This window comes from Nicotiana tabacum, chromosome 7 (assembly GCF_000715075.1).
Source record: "Nicotiana tabacum cultivar K326 chromosome 7, ASM71507v2, whole genome shotgun sequence".
NCBI lineage: Eukaryota > Viridiplantae > Streptophyta > Magnoliopsida > Solanales > Solanaceae > Nicotiana > Nicotiana tabacum.
In genome coordinates, this window is record NC_134086.1 from 163,399,217 (window position 1) to 163,420,333 (window position 21,117).

Sequence of the window (21,117 nt, forward strand, 5' to 3'; positions counted from 1 at the left end):
ATTTCTAATCAAAACTTAAGCATGAAGGAGTGTATAATGCATCATAATTCCCAGTTATCACCTTGTCATCCATCTTCACCACCAAACCCTTGGTTCCTCGGTGACGAAGGTGAATCATCGTGCCCCTATAAAAATGGGGGGCGAAGAGGTGAAGCATGTTTTGTAGAGTAATTCCTCGATCGGCCAGCTCCACGTACTTGATGAGCATAAGGAAGAGCTTATACACGTACGGAGAGATTTGAGCTAGACACACCTCATAGAAACGACAAAAATCCACCGCCAAGGAAGGAAGGGGAAGCGTGTATCCGATGACAAATAGATACGCGTAAAACGAGCAGTAGCCCGAGCGGTGTATATGCAATATGTCACAACCCGCCGGAACCAATTCAATGTGATCAGGGATCGCCCATTTGGCTTTAAATGCCGTAAGCGCCACGGCATCCATCGTAAAAATGACAGGTTCAAACTCATCCTCAGTAGGACTTTTGAAGTAAGTCCTTGTCTTCCTTGGGCGGGGGACCACCTCATCCACCGTCTGAAAACCTTTTATCTTCCACCATAGCCACCCCCTCCTCGAGTGGGGGTATATCGTTTTACGACACTGGGGAACCAACATCTCTGTCAGGGTTGGAGGATGCACTAGCCATCTCTTCTTTGATTATGAGAATCGGGAATGATAAAGGGAAGAAAGTAGCGGCCACAAGAATTTTTAACAGAAAGGGAAATGTTAGGAACTGAAAGAAAAGAAGAAAAGCTGCGAAAGTATCTATTGAGCAATTGGGAAGCACAACATTCAAATGTAAGATTTTCCCCTACACTACAAAAAAAAACTGAAATTAGCTACGAACGTTGTTGCTAATCCGTCGCTAAATGAGACCGACGACGGATTTTTCTGTTTAGTTACAAAATTTGTCCGTCGCTAAATCATGATTTTTTTTACAAATAACCTGAGCGGGAAAATCAAACGCCGCCATTTTAAAAATGGAAAAGGCACGGGAAATGACCCAATGCATAAGAAACGTGTGTCATAATGACGCATGAGGAGTTTTAATGACATTCTGAACTGACGTAACGGTCTGATACAGCTCTCAAAATGTCATGTCGTTACCTCACCACGAGGCACTCGCCCATCGCCCAATGTGTTCAGATTTCTCATAACCTTCGAATCGACAGAGTCTGCCCATCGAGCTCGCCCAAAAGACGACCCAAACAGGCTGAGGGACTAATTGTATGGATCGAAATCTAACCAAACAAGAATCTGTGCGAAGAGGAACGACAGTGTCATTTGTGCCGAAATCGTATTCGTGCCACGTTATAGCGACGAACACCTCGGCTAAGGCCGAGCTCGTGTACTCAGAACACTTGTACGGTGAATTGGATGTTACGGTATTTCAGGAGGTCAATCTGTCAAACAATAAAAAGACTTAAGTACTCCGGCTAGTGACCATTGTATAAATGAGAATACCTAGTATATATACAAGGTGAGAGAACGAAAAAAGGGAAAGAATACACACAGACATTTTTCAGAGAGGAAGAAGGATCTTCATCTCTTCTCCTTGTTAAGGAGAAAGGAGAAAGGAGAAAGGAGAAATGAGAAAGGAGAAAGGAAGCTCATATCCTCAACATACACCATTGGTGTCATCATATCGAATGTATGGGGGTCAACCTCATTCAAGAACGGTGACCCTTTTTATCTATGTATTCTTCATTATCATTCTATGCTATGAAAATTACCATCCTTTTTTTACATTACAGGATTTAATTATTTCTACCGTTAAATTTCATGTTCAGCTATGCTTGTTTGTTCTTATCTACTATCTCAAATCTAGGATAAATTATCTATGGCTAGGATTCACCTGACTCTTCCTATTTAATTATTCTACTAAAAGATTTAACTGGTCAAACAAAAGTTCAGACATGTTACGAGTGGTAGTAAATAAAAGGTCAGTGAACAAGGAAACGACCTCCAAAATGGTAAAGCCATTGTTATGTCGACACCTGTCAGTCATCTATACGTCCTAACGACCTCTACAGACGTTTCAAGTATTTCTTCAATCAAAAGCGTTCTGAGACTCCGAGGATACCATATAAGCCCAATTTCTCAAGTACAGAATTGATGGTACTCGCCCTCTCGAAAGCTGTCACAATGTGGCAAATCTGTAAATTTAGCAGATCCTTAAACCCGTACTATTAGGCCGTCAAAGCAGTTGAAATGAACAGGTGTCAGCGAGTAAAACAATTATTAGGTACTCGCGAGAGTGGGGAAGATAAATTGCTAAAGTGGTTTTGGGTTGTACAAAACAAGCTCCTGGTTTCTCTAAAAAAAAAAGGAAACCATCATTTAGCTAAGCTTTCCATATAAAACTTTCAATTAAAACCAGTATTTCTCTTCTCTCTCTCTCTCTCTAAAGTCTAATCTACTATCAAAATCCCTCAAATTAGTAAGCTGCTCTTTTCTTCTTTTACTTTTGTTTGTCAAATTCACATAATTTTGTATTTATTTCTATTTTTGTGGTTCTTGATTGTTCATAAAACTTTCTACTTTAGCTAAAGCTACCGATGATTAATTTCTTCAAAAATTGTTTCCATCAGCTTTTTGTAACTATTCTAGCTCTTTGTTATCCCTTTTGATTGATCTAGGGGAGGAGAGAAGCAAGGTCAAAACCCTAGATATAATTAAGAAAAAATGCAACTCTATCTAATTTCCTACAAAATCTCAAAATTATTAGCCTCTTTAATTTGTTTTCTCTTCTTCTTTTGCCCATTTGTTGTTTTATCATATTACAATAGTAACAACTACTATGTCTCAATTCCAAATAAGTTGGGTATATTTTATCAGATTCTCAAATTAATTATGGATGTATTTTAATCTAGTATTTTCTTGATAGCTCAAATGCTTTCTAATTTTAGCTCGAGCTATGTCGATGATTTCTTCGTATATATACTTCTACCTTTTAATTAGTTTCATGTTTTATATAAGTTAATATTTTGAGCTATATAGATATATTAATGACCTTTTTCATTGATTTTGCAGAGGAAGATTAAGGAAGCTCGAATTAAAGTAGATATAATAATTAGTATCAAAGTATATATTAAAGTTAGAAGATATGGGGAGAGGAAAAGTTGTGATTCAAAGGATTGACAATACAACAAGCAGACAAGTGACTTTCTCAAAGAGAAGAAATGGGCTGCTGAAGAAGGCTAAAGAGTTAGCCATTCTTTGTGATGCTGAAGTTGGACTTATTATTTTCTCCAGTACTGGAAAACTCTATGAATTTTCCAGCAACAGGTTAGTTATTAATTTACATTTTTAATTTTAATTTGGTCCTAAACTTAGAGATATATAATTTTTGCATTCTTCCTTTTCTTTGGGAAAAGTTTGGACTGAGATATGGGATTTTTTGCTGCTGTAGTACTGCCTCTATTTCATATATTCATGTATTTCTTGCTTATCGTTTTCTGTAATTTTTTGTTTAAAAATTACCAACTTGGTACCTTTCCATTTACTGCTATTTTTTATTTATAAAATTACCAAGTTGGTACTTTTCCAGTTTGTACTTTGTATGTGAAAAAAGAGTAGTCAGATGATATCGCGGATTAACCTTTGTTACTGCGTCAAGATTCCAACGTGCATATTTTTTAAATGCATGCTACGATAATTTCTCTTTTTTTTTTCCGTTTTGTTTTTCAAATATTGAGAGAAATCTAGAACTTGCTTTGCTTTTTAATCCAGTGATTAAATTTGGCTATCATGCACGAGGTGTTTTATCTGCTCTGGCCCATTCTATACAAACCTAATGTTGAGAAAATGAGTCGAGGAACAACATGCAGCAATTCTATAGAAAATTACAGGCAAACCCCAATCTTTCTAAAGGATTTTTCACTTTCTCTCTTTGAAATCAACCCTCTTTCTACATTGTTTCTACAAGGTTTTTTCTTCTAAAGCTCATAATTTGCTCTAACTATGGCGAAGAAAGAGATTAATTTTTTATCGATTTGAATTTTGCCATGGCTGGGGTTTGGCGCTTTTCTAAGCTTCCCCTTTTTTTGTTAGTTCTGATGGTGAGCTAGCAGTAGATGTATATTAATTATTTGGCTGAATTATTCAAATTGAAATTTTTAATCAATAAATTTTAAAGGTGTTTGACTCTCCACTATTTACAACCATTAAAAAGCTTCAATGCTTAGAATTCAAATTCGGATTTTCATAAAATAATTTTTGTTTGGATTGGGTGTTATTGCAAACAATTGAAACTATTAGAGCCGATGGTCTATCGGAAACAACCTCTCTACTTTCACAAGGCAGGAGTAAGGTTTGCGTACACATTATCCTCTCCGACCCCATTTGTGAGATTACACTGGATTTGTTGTTGTTTGGTGTTTACTGCTACTCATTCAGTTTATATTTGATTAAATTGACTTTTTTAATTCTTTAATCGATTAACTTAAAAAAAAACTTTTATATTTTTATGGATTTTATATCTTGATTTTGAGGGTATTTGGTGAATATTAGAGTTTATTTGGCTGGATTTTCAGATTGAAATTGAAGAAGAAGCAGAAGAACATACCACATACAAAATATATACAAATTATATACAAAATACATACAAAAGATATATTGTATAAAATTTGTATGAAAATTTTATTCAAGTTGTATGATATTGTAGTTGTATTTAACTGGTTAAGAATGATGTATGAAAGTTGTAGATAAGTTGTATACTGTATAATTAGTTGTATAAAATTTATTTTTAGTATGTATGTTATTGTAGATATATAGAATTTTATGTTAAATTTGTATTAAATTTATTTCTAATTTGTATGCTATTGTACCATACGTAATTCTTTTTTTAAAATAGGTAATTATGGCAAAGAGATAGAAGAGTTGCGCAAAATATGACTTAAAATAGTTAACACATAGCTGGATGAAGTCTTATTTAGATGAAAGTATAATTTGAACTTCGTTCCCTTCAGTTACGCCCTTTTCCAAGCAAAGAATCTCTTAATTTAAGGCACTAATAATGAATTGTATATAAATTGTAAGAAAAATTTGGTTAGGGCGGGTAATATACAAAAGTTGTACAATTTTAATAAATAAGATTCAAATATTGTATAGGAAGGAAAAAATACCTATTTAATACGGATAAATAATGAGTTAACCGGCGGATAATATGGATATCCATATTATCCATGACTTCTTGAATATGATCACTTTTGGGAGAATTCCTAGTCTCCCAAACTTAAGAAACTCCAGTTTGAGCCTTTGTAAATGTAAAAGTTAAACTCATTGATTATCTTTTTTTTAAGTGGATAATATTGACCCATTTTTTAAAAGTTCATTATCCAACCTATATTTTAGTAGATAATATGGACGTGTAATTTTTTTTTATCCACTTTACCACCACTATATGTGAACGATTGATAGGAGTAGTAATATTTGCAAATGTGTTCGCACTTTAAAATTTGGTTTAAAGCTCTGCAGTGATAACTATCTCTATTGTATTGTATTTGGTGCATATATGGATAACTCTCAATATTGTTGTTCTCTCTTCAGTCTTCAGTCTTCACATAAACCCTAAGGTGTCATTTGGCTTAATGATTAGGGCCGGGGGTAGAATAAAGGCATATAAGATTTAGTACAATTAATACAATTCGTGTCCTTGATCTTGTCGAGTTAATCCCATATCAAGCATCCCTATATAATAACACTTAACTATAAACGCTAAGCTTTTTTGAAACTAATTTTCATATTATGTTATAATATATGTTCTCTGATCTATAACAACACTTCGCTATAACATCCAAAAATATTCGGAACAAACGAGGCTATTATAGAGAAGTTTGACTGTACTAATAAACTAACAAACGGGATGCATGTTACTTTGTGCTTCACTTTAATTATGTGTATATTTGCTTCTAAATTGCCTAAATAGAATTTAGTCTTATTGGACTCACAGTGCAGAATCATATGTATAGTTTAATATGGGGCGCGGATGACTAGTTTAACATATGAGTTTAACTCATTCACAGTGACAATATAAAAAATTTGTAAACTATTAGTGTATTGTGGCGAAATACCTGTCTTATTAGTCCTGCTTATTATGCATGGATAGTTAATTACAATAGTTATCTTTTAAGTGACATGATAAGCAATTAGTGTGAGAAGTTAAACTCTTGACACAATTGTATTTGGCTATTTTACCAGCATGATGGCTATAATTGATAGATACAACAAGATGAAGGAGGAGCATCATAACCTCATGAGTCCTATGTCAGGGGTCAAGGTATAGCTCTTTAATTATATTTAAATCTGCTTATGAATTGCCTAAATAGAATCCCTTTGATGGAATAATGGACTTGCAAATGCAGAATCATATGTATAGTTTTATTTTGGCCCGCAGATAACTAGTTTAACACAGGAATTTAACTCATGCATACACATTGGCAGTATAAAATGGACTCCATTTTTGTCTTCACAAGTGAATGTTAATGGAGAATTGCGAGTGCATATACCCTTTTGGATTTAGGAAAAGTCTGCTCTCATTCTATGTCAAAGAATATCTAAACTTCCATCTTTAAGATCATGGATTAAGTATTCTATGCTATTTACCCTTTTTAAATGATCTTGTATATCCATTGTGGGATATTAAAAACCTTGACATCCTCCATTAAATATGTATATATATTGAGTAACTCATCAGAGTTTTAGTTATTCCCTCAAACTTTTTCTACCCAAATCTCAATAAAAGATATTATAAGGCCAGAATTTAAAAAGATGATTCATTTTTAAATGTTCCAAGTGATATCTTTAGAAACTAATTTGAATGATGCACGCTTTCAGTCAAGATTGGAACAGTCATTAATCCACTGTGATATTGACCTCTTTTTCAAATAAACCGCTTGCCCTTAACTCTAGCTTTTGAGAAAATCGATTGTTAAATGATTTCATGTTACTTTATGTTACAAGTACTTTTGATTAATCAGTAGTCGGGCGAAGGATAGGGAAAAAACTTATTAACACCTAGCATTTACATCAAATCAATAAAAGCATAATATTGGTCTTTCATGTAATTTTTTGTCACAACCAATACGTATTGTCACATCAATTTGTGACAAAATGTTTCCTTCAAAGTTAACTTTGATTGACATAAACACCTGAGTGCAAGTAAACTTTCCTTAAATACAACTATACAACCATTATCTTGACTGGTTTCAGAAGGAACATAAATGAGAGAGGAATTAAATCTGGAAGGTTGTAAATCAGATTAGACACAATGACCTCAATATTTGTTTTCCTGGCAGTGCTGTAAGAGAAGCCCAGAAAGAGCACTTGTAGGCTCCATTATAAAACAAGAGCTGCACCATTCTGTTTGACAATAGTTGATGATGGCAAGTTAGCTGTAGCTTCATTTCCTTTTAGAGGTATAATAGCTCTTGATCTCACACATGGTCAAGGTGTGACTAGATTAAAGCAAATACAATATCTTCAAAACCAACACAAGGTTTTTGAGCAGGATTTTCAAGCAAGCCCAGTCGAAGGCTTACCCAGTAGGATTTAGGGAGGGTCAAAAAAGTTTTCATGATGATCAAGGTTAGGCTTATGCCCAAACTAACCCAGTATTATGTTGTCAGCTTTTTCCCATTCCTTTATCTCGAGTTCACCCCATCTTTATCATGGCCGACGGAGTTCTTGCAAAAAGTTTCAAAAGCACAGGATCCACCTATGTAAATTTCATGTATGCATTAAGAATGCAAAAGCTAAAACACGAAATGTAAGTCAGCAAGCTCACAGAGAAAGGATAAACCGAATCTTGGTTGTGCACCATAGTGACTGGGTGAGAAGGGGAAATATCCTTCACTTTGTTGATGTCCTGGTTGTTTTGCCTTCACTGCTTCATTTTCTCTCTGCCTGCTGGGGAATTTTATCAATTAAAAGAAAACTATCCTTTATAAGATTTCACGTACTTGTGGTGCAGTGCTACACTATTCTGGAAACTTCATGTGTTGGTTGGTACTCTTTTATCTTTTCCACTTCCATACTCTGGTTGTGCATCCTCTCATGTATCTTGTTCCGTGGTTCTGCTATCTTCTTGTTATTCTCCTTTGCCCTGTTATTCCTGCTTATTCGTTGTTGGCTGATTCCTAGTCTCTTTGCGTCCTGAATAGATGCTTATCTTGTTGTCCATATTTTCCTGCTCCATGTTTCGGTTCTTATACTAGCTCGAGACAACAACCTGCTTCCTCCGAATTAGTCACTTCAAGCATCTATAGTAACCATTGACCGGTAACCTTCTTCCAATGCAAATATATCTCAGACTCATTAGTTCTATTTATGATGTGTTGTCAATTGATGTTGATGAGACGATTTAGTGACATAAAGGGGGATGGAGACCTGTGTTTGTGTTGTATGGGCACTAGTATCATTTCCTCGTGCTATGCTCACTCTCCCTGTTTGTGTTGAAGGGCACTAGGAAAATCGATAAACTTTGGGTTTAACTCCAGTCAAATACTTGATTCCTGTTCTTTCCTTGGAGCAGTCCGATCAAGTGGAATCAAATCCTACAGGCTCATATGCTAACACAGCCACTCAGTTACTCTTATAAGATTTCTATAAGCATGAAGCAAATTGTGTGTCAAATGCTGTATCTCATAAAGATATAAAGAAAGTTAAATGGTAACTAGTTTGAAAAGGATTTTGGAATTATGCTTTGATCCCAAAAGGTGTTGCATTCCTCTGTAGGATTAATGCTTTATTAGCACAAATTAGGACTTACGGTAGGGTTTATTCCGATGCCAATTAATTCATAATTGTAGCCTATTGTAACCTAATTCCACGCTCATCCAGAGTTCCAAAACAAGTTATACTTGTTCAAATCGAAGGATTGAATCATGAATTGCAACATCTTTGCTATTCTATGCCATACTAGTGAACTACTTTGATGGAACCTAAACAAATTCAGTAAGTCCTCTATAATCATCTATAATATACTGAAAGCAGAAATCCAACCTAGAATAACTAACAAGCTCTCTTCTCAAAGTCGAGATCCATATTTACCTACATGTTTCCACTACTAACCTGAAAAATCCAAGAGCGGTGTGTTGAATTCCCTTAAAGTCTCCGCTACACTCTGCTTCATGTATTGTCTGAATTCCAAATAGCAGATTTGAACCTGTTTAAAGGAAGTTTTTCCAATCCTCCTTCCTAATAGTAAGTAAAAGTGCCATAAGTATCAACTCTTAATCTATGTGGTAATTACTATTATCTTAGAGTTATTCAGCATGGCAGATACTTCCATCTACTTAATATACCACTTATCACATATTTGATTCAGGTCATCTGTCATCATCACCAGAGACACTTATAGATTCTTGCTGATGCAGCATTTGTTGTTTCAACAAGTTCTATATAAGCAGAAAGATAAACCACAAGAAATACCATACCGAATCAAACAGATGCATGCTGGAAATTGGAATAGTTTATCCCAGACGAATAGTGCAGGAACAAACTGATACCGGTTCTTTTTCCCCAGTTTATGGTACACTAGTTTGAGACCAAAAGTCAGCCATCAAACAGTCATGATGCCTGAAATGAGGGAGGTCACTGGAGAATAACGCGGCGATAAAACTAGTAATGCTCACCCGTTACAGTTTAGTTCCACTCCACCATGTCCACTGATAAGAGAATATAACCTAGAGGAATCCGCCTGCCAGATGAGATAATTAGGCTAACAAGCAGAAGAAGGAATATGATGGTCTTGACATGATAAGCCGGAATTTAGAGTTTGTTTATATCTGCATAAGCTGAATCCATGATCTAATTAATCAACTAAACCATAATCCAAAATCAGTTGAGGCCGGCTATATGATTCCTATATATCCATTCTGCTCTGAAACCGGGATCTAATGCCTCTTTAATTTGCATTTGCAGAAGAATGAAGTGAAATCCCAAAAAGACATCTGCAATGCTATAGGTTTAAGGTCCAGATGAGACACCATTTTAACAAATTCCATTAGAGGATAGTTCGTTTGTCTAACAGAGAATGCTTTAAAATTGCAGATCTCTATATCAGAGGAGAGAATGGAAGATGTCTCAACCCCACCTAAATCGATATAGGATCTACTCTCAAAGGTAAGCAATATAAAATTTTCAAAAAGGAATATATCGTGAGGAGATTTTGGTGTTCACCGTATCAATAGCATAGCCATTCCACAAACACAAAATACAAAAACTCAGTTGGATGAAATGTCTACACAAGTTTAGCGATTGAAAACCCTACCAGAGGTCCTAAGTTTCACATTATGACAATTTGCTCAACATCGCAACTATTTATAGATTAAATTATATGGAAAACCTAAGTTTGAATTCCTATCCATGGATACCGTAATTAAGTTATAAAGATAACTAGTCTTCACCATCTAGGGAGCATAGTTCATGGAGCAAATTCATGTGATAATTCAACAAATGGAACCTAACATATCTAATAAATAACCTGAACCTGAGTATCCTGGTCTTCTGCCTCAAACTAGCACCCTGGTATTGCATCTCAGATATGACCTAATCCTTCACTGGTGCTAAATCAGACTTTTGTGCTCTCAAGTTAGCATCTATTCCCTTGGTTAGTTTACCCACTGTAACTGACTGTCACGTCCAACGAGAGCGTGAGCATCCCACTATTCTTTCTTCTCATGGGGGCATTCTACTAGCAAAGAAGACTCCTATAAGTGGTAGTACCTAGTTGGGGCTTTGTGGTATAATTCTTTGCCAAAAGAGGTCTCTCCAGTGTTACATGTTTATATCTACAACCGATCCCTCACCAGAGCTGACGGACATCTCAGGTAACCATCCTTGACTTACCGATGGGTCAATGAGGATAGCGTCCAACGAGAGCGTGAGCATCCCACTATTCTTTCTTCTCATGGGGGCATTCTACTAGCAAAGAAGACTCCTATAAGTGGTAGTACCTAGTTGGGGCTTTGTGGTATAATTCTTTGCCAAAAGAGGTCTCTCCAGTGTTACATGTTTATATCTACAACCGATCCCTCACCAGAGCTGACGGACATCTCAGGTAACCATCCTTGACTTACCGATGGGTCAATGAGGATAGCATAAAAGGCATCCAACTGGGAAAAAGGCAGTGAGGGAATAAGTATTATCAGAAATTTCAAATAACAAGAAAGTAAAAGTTCAGGTGCTCCATAAAATCCAAATATATGTCAATGACCAAGGGCATGATTAATCAAAACATACCATGGAATGTGGATTCATGGTTTTCTAAGGCTGGAGACAAGCAAGGGCGTTAGGAAAGTCTTGCAATGATTCCTGAAGCAGTCATTCCGGTTGGAAAAAAACACCCTTGACCATCTGAGGAGGATAACCTGAGAGTAAAAGGACATGAACACAAATGAAAATGTTCACATACATATCAAGTTCATAATCCATCCACAGGAGCTCTATATTCTTCTAGGACTTCAATCTCACTACGAATCCGTCATTAAATTGCCAATGGTAAAAGTTTAAAAATTGCATCCTTCCAGCCTGAAAGGCAATATCAACCCCAACCAATGTGTGTGCTATCTTCAGACGTTCATCGCTAAAGAGTTTGTTTCTTATTGCTATGGAAAAACTAAGACACGATACATTTTTGCCGTACATCGTTTACTGCTAGTTGATCTCTATCATCAAACAAGGGTGTCAAGTTCCATTGTACCTGTTCAAAAAAGGGTGTCAAGTTTCCTAATTAGAAAATTGAGCAGGGAGACTACAGGTCGAAGAGATGCTTAATTAAAATCTCAGAGATCCAACTGTCTAAAGTGCTGACGCACAACGATGCAGATGGAGTTGCTGGCTAAGAGATGATTTCTACAACCAGGCTCAGCAATTGCAATAAATGCTTCTTTCTCCCTGAAGACCAGGGTCCACTTGGTACATGGATTGCGCAGATGATAGGATATGTAACTTCGTATGCACTTATTCTCGACAAGATTAATTAACTCAATCCGGTGAGGACAAGATTACTAAATGGGCCGGTACTCACATAGGACAAATAGCAAATGCCCCTAGCATGCAAATAAGAAGGGAAAACCTCCTCTCATTCTATATAATTCATTGCTCATTATTCCACAGTCATTCCTAGGGCAGTAAACTTCCTCAATACCCGTGATAATCACAGGTCCCCAATAGATGATTAGTTGACCAAATATCCCAAATGTCTAAGGTGCTGAAAGACCAAGAATGCATATGTAAATTTTGTGAGAAGTTAATTCTTAAACCATGTTGAGCAATTGTAACAGAGGTTTCTTTCTTGCTTCCTGAAGATTAGGAGTCATTTCTTACAGACTGTTCACCTGATAAGGTTTATCTCCCCCAATTTTTAGCTTAGGTACATTAATATTAATCTTAAGAGACTACAAAACTGATCAGCAGATAACTATTAATCTAGGTCAGTATAAGAGGCAAAAGGTTCACATACAAATAGAGGACAAGCCCTTCTCTCATTTCTTTTCCTCAATCTCCCCCTCTTAAACCTTTCTTCCAGGTCCAACTTCTGCTTTCCCCAACCCACCCACCTCCACGTCAGTCCTTGACCGTCCTCATGCACCTTTTTCCCCCAACCTTTCCCACTCTACAATTCCAACCCTCACCCCTTGGGATTACAGAGACAGATCCTGGATTTGATGGCTACGGGTGCCACTGCTTTTAATGCGAACCGACCACTAGTGATGAGATTGAATTTTGGATGTACAATTAGTCGATTCGATCCGTTTTCGATTAATTTGGTTCGGTCCATTTTGAATAACTTCAATTCAATTTAGAAGATTTTTTATGCATAAATGAATTTGTGATAAAAAAAAAAAACCGAATAAGTTTTGTCTAATTCGGTCTAATTCTCTCTATTCAAATTCTATTTGGATAATGTGATTAAAAAATACACAACAATTAATACTATGTCTTTGATGCATCACTCTAAACTTTTTTCTAAAATTAATAAAGATCTAAAAAAATACAAAGGAAGCAAATATACAATTTAAATAAACAATAAAAATGGGATTGTACAAACGTGAGTAACAAAGATGAAGAAATTAAAAGAAATTAAGAAAAGGAGCATAAAGAAAAGAAAGAAAATGGAAAAAAGCAACAAGAGAACAACTAGGACCACAACCTAGAGAGTCTCAATCCAAGGCTTTGTATGTGAGGTTTCAGTTGTTTTACTGTGGCACCTACAGTCATTTTGTTACTTGGGTTGCCACCCGTTATTTATGTTAATATTTTGAGGAAAATAGCAATACATATATAAGATTTTACCCAAGCGACAGGGTGGCGTACCAGCCCCAGTTCATTACATAGATCCGCCCCTGCTTGGAAACCAAATTATTTTCCCCACTCCTTAACAGGATCCTTCTTCTTTCCTTCCGCAACATCATTCCCTCCTCCCTCCACCCATCCGTAACATTTGCAAACTATCGTGGTATTAAAAGTATGAAGCGTGCTATGAAATTTTGGAAAAGAGTGATAGAGCATAGACTTGGGGACACTCTAAAAGTAATGTAGAACCATTTTTGGCTAGATATACAACGAAGGCTATATGCTAAGAAGATTCGTGAAAATTTATTGCCAGAGGAAGAATCTAGACATAGTGTTATTGACTTAGAGAAAGCGAATGATAAGAGTGCCAAGAAAAGCTTCTGGTGGGTGATGGAGAAGAAAGGAACTCATATTAAATTTATAATGTCATAAATGATATATGAAATAGTCGTCGCCAGTGTGAGAGCAGTAGTAGGAGATACAAAGATTTTCCCATAACCATGTGTTCACACCAAGAACAGGCATTGAGCCTTGTTTACCCTATTTATGGATGAGATAACTCACACTATACAGATTGAGGTTCCATTACACATGCTATTTGCAAACGACATTGTGCTAATTGACGAAACCATCAAGGATATCAACCAAAACTTGAACTTCTGATACGCACTCTAAAGAGTAAAAGTTTTAGGATAAGTAAAATTAAGACATGCATTACAGGTTTAACCCGCATAAGAAGAGTGAAGTTGAGGTGAGACCAAACGAGATTGCAAGGTTTAAATGCAACCAATTCATATATCTAGGCTTGATGTTCCAAGAGAACGGCACAATAGATGGGGATGTTACACATCGAATCAAAATAGAGTGGTTCAAGTGGACATTTGCTACTGGAGTATTATGTAATAGAAGGATACCTACCAAAGTGAAATGCAAATTCTATAAAACGATTGTAAGACCAGCAATATTACATACATGGGAGTAAATGTAGGCCTCTAAATGCTCCAAGTACCCACAAGATGAGTGTCGCAAAGATGAATGATCAAGATCCAAATTCAGATGAATGTATTTGCTTTCTATAAACTTCTATGTTACGGAAAAAATGCTACATAGATATAGTTGAGCCCGTCTAGTTTTAGCTTGAATCATAGTTGAAACAGAACTAAGAACGTTCTACATCTGATATGTGGCTTTCATCATCCTAAAGTACTTTTCTTGAATGGTTGAATTTATCATGGGTTGCAATAATCATCAAGCACTACAAAGAAAGATCAAAGCAATATCTACCTGATTCCATCTCAGGAATGATTAAGCCTTCTAATTTCATCTTCTAAGCACTATACTTTTTTCTTTTTCTTATTTTTCTTTCTTTTCTTGGTTTTGGCTAGTTTTGGCAAAGGGAAGTAGCAAGTTTGAGGCAACAACTGCATTACTTGCAAGAAAATCACAGGTAAATTGATTTGACAAGGTATATCTTTTACATGCCTCTCTATGCCACATGATCTTTTATTGTACACACTATAGATTGAATAATGTGATACCTTTATACACTATAAATTGAGCAATTTGATATCTTTTAATCTGTTGACTTATGTGAAAATTATTATAGTGGACACATTTTCTAATTATATCTTAACATGACCCTCACATGTCAGCTTTTCTTTGTCTAGTGGATCAAGTACATAACAAATCATTCCATGAAGGATAGCAATGAGACTCGAATTCAGGATTGTGAATCGTCAAAACTAACTCGCCTGAGTTAACTGCTAGAGAGCAAACATTTATTTATTTATTCTAGTTCTCCAAGATAGATTGTTAATTCATGTTTTTTTTTTTGCTTACTTTATGTTCTTATAAGTTTCTATGCATAAAAAAGTTAAAACTTTTATTGGAGATAAAGTTTAAGTAATATGAGCACTTGACAAATCCAATCAACGATCAAATCCATTATTGCTTTTGCTTCATACACAAATAAATGCCATTTTGGGTAATTAACCAGGATTTCTAAAAACATCATAAAAATTTCTTCATCATGTTTCTGAGAAAATAGCTATGATATTTCACCAATCGAATATTTTTATACAGTCATCTACACCTACTTATCCCCAGCTATTGCTGGTGTTTTCAGTTGAATATGCAAGGACTTTTAGGGGCTCTTTTCTAGTGTTTGAAACAGTTTAAGGTTTCTCAAAGCTTCTTTTTTTTTCTTTTTCCTTTTTTTGAGTAAGGTGACAGGTTTCTCAAAGCTTCTTCTTATCATAGTCTGTACACTTGGGGCCAATAAAAGATTGGAAACAGAACAAAAAAGAATAGATGCTGCATACTGATTTTGTTTTAAGGTTTATTTCTCACAAGCATTAGAGTAATTCAGGTTTCTTGAAGCTTATGGTCAAATTTATGGTTTAGAGCAAAGACTGGGAAAACAGAACAACACAAAGATGCCATGATTATTTAATTTAGAGGTTATAAGATACACTCCTAGCATCTCTTGGGGACAACTAAAGTTAGAAGTGCCCTCTGAACCGAGTAAAATAATTTTCTACTGCTGAAGTTGCTAGCGATTGATTGCTAGTAACAAGAACTATAACAATAAATGTAGACACCAAAATTTGACTAAAAAGCTAAAAACCTAGTCAAACTCAAATATCATAAAATTAAGTCGATCCAGAAGAACTTGCAAAGTGCCCAAAACAAAATTTTAAAAAAATCTAAGGATTACTAACGAAAAAAGACATCCACGATTTGAATTTGCAATGTTTTCTCCATGTTTTTCTCTTTTTAGATTGTTTGTTTTCTTCCATGTTTTTCTGTGAACTACTCTTGGAGGAGAGAAGAATAACTATAAAAAATATTAAGATGAACATCCCCTTCTGTAGCAACGTATCCGAGCTTGTCGGCATGCTTAACATGCAATCGAATAAATATAAAACATGTATATTTCAATGTCTGAGATCTAGCTTAGTAAGCTAAGCTGCTAAGGGAGAAATATTTTAACTAATCCCTTTCTTTTATGAACCACAGGCGGCTTCTGGGTGAAGAACTTTCTGGACTCGGCATCAAAGATCTAACAAATCTTGAAAACCAACTTGAAATGAGTTTGAAAGGCGTTCGAAAGCAAAAGGTAAAATCCACACTTGTAAAATTCTTTTGTGGTCATGAAACTTATGTTTATATAGTCTACGACTTATCCTGAATGTATTACTTTTTCTTGCAGGAGCAGATTTTGACTGATGAAATCAGAGAATTAAATCAGAAGGTTCTACTAGATAAACTATCACAACTTCCCAATTCTCGTCTTTAAATTTTGGTACCCGGATGATTAATATTGCATCTGCAGGGCAATCTTATTCATCAAGAAAATATAGAACTCTACAAAAAGGTAAACCTCATTCGACAAGAGAATACAGAATTGAGGAAAAAGGTATATATTTAGAGAATATTGCCTCCACTTGTTGTTTCAAGATGTACCATAAAATTTTGATTTTACATTTTAGTCTTCTACCACAAGCATAGATATCCTTGACCTTATCTAAAGGAGAAGTTACCTATTCCAGGTTTCTGAAGAAGGATTTGGAAGTGAACCAAATGGGGGTGTTCAGGCCACACATGCAATCAGCAATGGATATGATGTACATGCACCAATTAGTCTCCAGCTAAGCCAGCCACAAACACAGAAGAGTGAAACAGCAACAAGCGTCATGCAGCTTGGGTAAATTTTCTATCAGAAGAATTAGTTATCTTTCAGTCTCTATCCTCTCTCCACAGAGGGCAAAAGAGAAAATGTGACACTAATTCTACCACTATAACATTGAAAACAGGTTACAACTGCATTAGACAGAAGACTGACACTCTCTGTTTTCTCAACTAGCCCTATAGCTAAGAGATACTTCTATGCATCCCATTCTTGATCAAGCTAGAAGAAAGAAGTTCATCAAGCCTGAGTGCGCATTCAGCTCTGCCTAGATATTGGATAGTTTTGTGATTATTGATTGCTGTAAACATGCAGAAATTATCTATGTAAAGTAATGTTAACTTAAACTAAGAATAAAATTGTGGCAATTATCACATATCAGGGTTTGCTTCACTACGCATGTTAAATGAGCCTGTGATTAGTGCCTCCTATCCAGGATGACTCAAAATAAGATATGATCTCATGGAACTGTACAGGGATGCATCAAGCTCAGAGAAAACTTTTTTGGGTTCCAAGGCTAACTTTCACATCTATACTCAAGAGCCCCTTAAGATAATGACTCTCTAGAAAATTTTGAATTTGATAATAGGAAGGTTATCAATTTATTTGTGAGAATGCTCATCTTATGGCTTAATGGCAATGATCAAACAGAGAAGGCTTTAAGATACTAGTAATGCACTACCTTGCAAATTATTACATAGAGATTACCACAACTACTGCAATTGCCAAAATCCTATCAGTTAACCTAATTTTTCTGTCAAACTAAGTGAAATAGGAAAATATTGCTGAAAACACAAAATATGACAAAGGAATATTAACATTAGGTCCATTCCATAAGTATTCATTAACAAGTTTCAATTGTGATAAGAACTGACAGTGCCTACATATAATTAAGCACATGAAGCTTTAAGAACCTCTGAACCCTGTTAAATTGGGAAGTCGGACAAAATATACTAATTCATCACACAACTTTTTATATCAGCCAATTCAGACTAAGAAGAGCAGCAATTTTAACTCCAGACATGACTCTACAGTAGAATAAACTTTGAACGAGTAGAAACTAACATAAGCTTAGACATGTTTCTACTTTAGCTAACTCAGCCTTAAGCCTGCAGTGAAGATTGGCTATCACTATTCACTAAACAGCTACATGCAAAGTTGCTACATTTGGCTAACTGAAACTTAGGCTGGGAGTTGAGAGCAATTACAGAGAGAATTTATCAAAATTTTCAGTTCACCTAGGAGGAAGAAAAAGAGAAGGAAAAGAACAGGAAAAGAAGTCCTATGAATTTCATTAGTAAATGCAACTGCACAGCAAAAGGTAAATCTAAAACGAAGTTGTGATCAAATACAAAGAAAAGGATCACCAGCAAAGGAGGTTTTACCTTTTGGGACATCTATACAATATACAAAAGGACCAATGGCAGTTGGTGCAAGTTCTCTCATCCCAAAGTTGCCCTGCAAATTGAGAATTGAGAATTGAGACTTCCGCAAAAGAAATACGCCAAATTTGGAAAAGCTCTGACCTCAAATTGGTTTAGAATAAGAAATAGAAAAAAAAAACAGGTCCTAATTTAGTCAATATTTAAGCATCTCCTAAAATTACACATATTTCTCAGATTCCAAGAATGCCTTTTCTGATTTAATCATGTAACAAATCAAATTTGGAATATGTTTCTATTACGAGAAAATAAGTGTAAAGAGGTAAAATAAATGTACTATTTTGTTATATACTAAACCTAAAACAAGAGAAGTGACAACATTTGCCACCTAACGAGAGAATTTGCCATTTAGCTACCTCTCTTTTAAGTCCACCTTGTCTATAGCCTGCATATCTCAGGTTTGGTGATAAAAGCAGCCATCTCGGAATCCAAGGCGACAATGCCTTGAGATTGAAGTAAGAAAAAGTCAATGGAAAAAGGATAAAAGGATAAAAGAGTTGTGAGCAAGAGAAGTTAGGGTTTTCCTAGCCACCATAGTGTTTCCCACCCACATTTCTTTTCAATAAAATCAGTTTATTCTTAACTGTTAACCTTCATGCTTATACATTGTATGAGCCAAGTATATTTTGCCATTCACTGGACACAAACAGCCACCTGTCATCCTCCCACAGCTCATCCTTTCAATGCTCAGGCAAAGGACCACTCACGAAGCCCAAAGTAATTGGCCATGATGGTGCCCTCAAGATTCATGTTCAAGCAAGAGTGTGAAGCAGTGATAAAGTGACCTTTTCGTAGACCTAAACTCCGCTTAAACCACCCAATCTGATCCACTTGGAAGAAATCTGGAACTCATTTAAATTTGGACTTGACAAACATCCACCACTCCCAAAACCACTAAATCACAATTATACGACTATTTGAAGTACACTTTCAGCTAACTGGTCTTGTTCTTCTCCACCATAATAACAAAACCAACTCACTGCACATTATAGTTGCATGATATGTTAACCACCTAATTAAATCGAGAAAACAAGCAAAACTCTATAGTTGGCCTCCTCACCAACACATTAATCAAGATTAAGAAGGAACTTGATAAATGAATTAATATTCGCGGGTACTTGCTACATGTGTTGGTAGCTTAAAAGTTAAAGGTTATTCACTAGTTGTAGTTGCTTAATGTGGTTGATAAATAAGTTTCTGTGATTAATCATTCAGTTATGTATATATCATGTATTTTCTGTGCAATACATCACCTCCTTTAGGTCTTATAGTTTACCAAATTTTTAATTGGACTTTAATGATAATCTAACTGGCCAATGTATGCAAATATAGTAATAGCCGATAGGCAATTTATATCTTCAACGTGATAAGCTAGAAAAGTATGAAAATGTTAATACCATGATGTGGAACATGGGACAATAAATCTATAGAACAAAAACTTAAAATACATCAGTAACTGTGCAAACATGACATGCTCACGGTCTCAAGAACAACAAAATTGTCAATCATTGTTGCATATCCCAGCTTTCCACAAGATATATAATGTTCCTGAACTCATTTGCATCCTAACATAACTCCTATAAAGAGCAGAAAAGCAGATAATCCTGAAACCTAGCTGAAGGTCAACAGTCTAGAAAGCATATAAAGCAATAAGCACTACAATTAATCGAAAAGGAATGACATCTCAGCTTCTTTAAGTTTCTTTTGGTTCAACATGTATTAGCAAAAGAATCCTATTCAGTAGAAGAAGGCAAACTATTGGACCACTCCCTGATTTTAATTCAGAATCAGATGTATTAAAGGAGCAGCCCGGTGCACAAAGCATCCCGCATTTACGCAGGGTCCGGGGAAGGGCCGCACCCATAGAGGTGTAATGTAGACAGTCTACCCTAATGCAAGCATTAGTGGCTACTTCCACGGCTCGAACCCATCACCGGAGAACTTTACCGAGGATCCCTTCCAGAATCAAATGTACTAGCATAGGAAAAATGACTATGTGGTCATATGGGCAATAACACAACCAATACAGCTCCATATCAATGATCATTAAAAGCTATTCAAAATAAAGCAGTGAATTTAAAAATAAAGTAAAAGAACATGATGTTTGGTCTTGCTGCTGGTATTCCAACAATTAATGACTAGGATCCAAGAACAAAACAAATAGACTTCTTTGTCTAAAAACGACTTGCATCTACAAAAAGATCTCAACTTGCAACAACAGGTGCCATCTTCAAAACAATAATTATACTCCAGCATGAAAAAAAAAGAAAAAAAACAACCGATCCGACTACACCCCTAAAGACAGGAAGGAAAATAGATTGTCTAAGAGGGCTTGTTAACGTGTCACGAAGCAAGAAATTCAGCACCCATACGAAGAAACAAAAATTAAGAAGATTCAAGAGCAAGGAAAATGAAAGATCGCTGTTGCGTAATGCATGTAAGTTACAACCGTACCTGTCGTCGACGTCATGCCCGAGAGAAGAGCTTTAGTTGAACGCACAAACAGCAAGGAATGACCTCATTCTGAACGCAGTGGCATTTGTGAATGAATGAATTTGGTAGAAGAAAGTGGAAGAATGGAGGAGAGAGAAGAAAATATCTGGAGGATCAAATCGACAGAGGTATTAAAATATTGCAGAAAAAAAAAAGGAAGGTTTTTTTCTGCTCATCAGCAAGGGGCTCTTTTG

At 35.7% G+C, this 21,117-nt stretch overlaps 1 protein-coding gene and 1 long non-coding RNA gene across 22 annotated transcripts; one reads left to right on the forward strand and one right to left on the reverse strand.

The window, feature by feature from the left end:
• The first annotated feature begins 2,317 nt into the window (after positions 1–2,317).
• On the forward strand, positions 2,318–18,367 carry LOC107780420 (MADS-box transcription factor 23-like). Of its 2 annotated transcripts, none has more exons than XM_016600963.2 (9): positions 2,318–2,441; positions 3,035–3,289; positions 6,203–6,281; positions 14,686–14,747; positions 16,319–16,418; positions 16,512–16,553; positions 16,635–16,718; positions 16,852–17,006; positions 17,116–18,367. In XM_016600963.2, exons 2-9 carry the CDS (start codon positions 3,108–3,110, stop codon positions 17,129–17,131), a joined length of 720 nt encoding a protein of 239 aa, XP_016456449.1. In that variant the 5' UTR covers positions 2,318–2,441; positions 3,035–3,107; the 3' UTR covers positions 17,132–18,367. The 2 variants fall into 2 exon arrangements, with proteins under 2 accessions (XP_016456449.1, XP_075074089.1); XM_075217988.1 differs by having other exon boundaries at positions 16,635–16,676.
• On the reverse strand, positions 7,040–21,043 carry LOC142161915 (uncharacterized). Of its 20 annotated transcripts, none has more exons than XR_012693648.1 (5): positions 20,885–21,043; positions 18,374–18,446; positions 16,843–17,015; positions 11,246–11,705; positions 7,040–11,118 (listed from the first exon to the last, which is right to left on the reverse strand). It is a non-coding gene; the product is annotated as an uncharacterized LOC142161915 (long non-coding RNA). The 20 variants fall into 20 exon arrangements; XR_012693654.1 differs by having other exon boundaries at positions 7,040–9,701; positions 11,246–11,373; positions 20,885–21,042; XR_012693652.1 differs by having other exon boundaries at positions 11,246–11,373; positions 20,885–21,042.
• Positions 21,044–21,117: the final 74 nt, after the last annotated feature.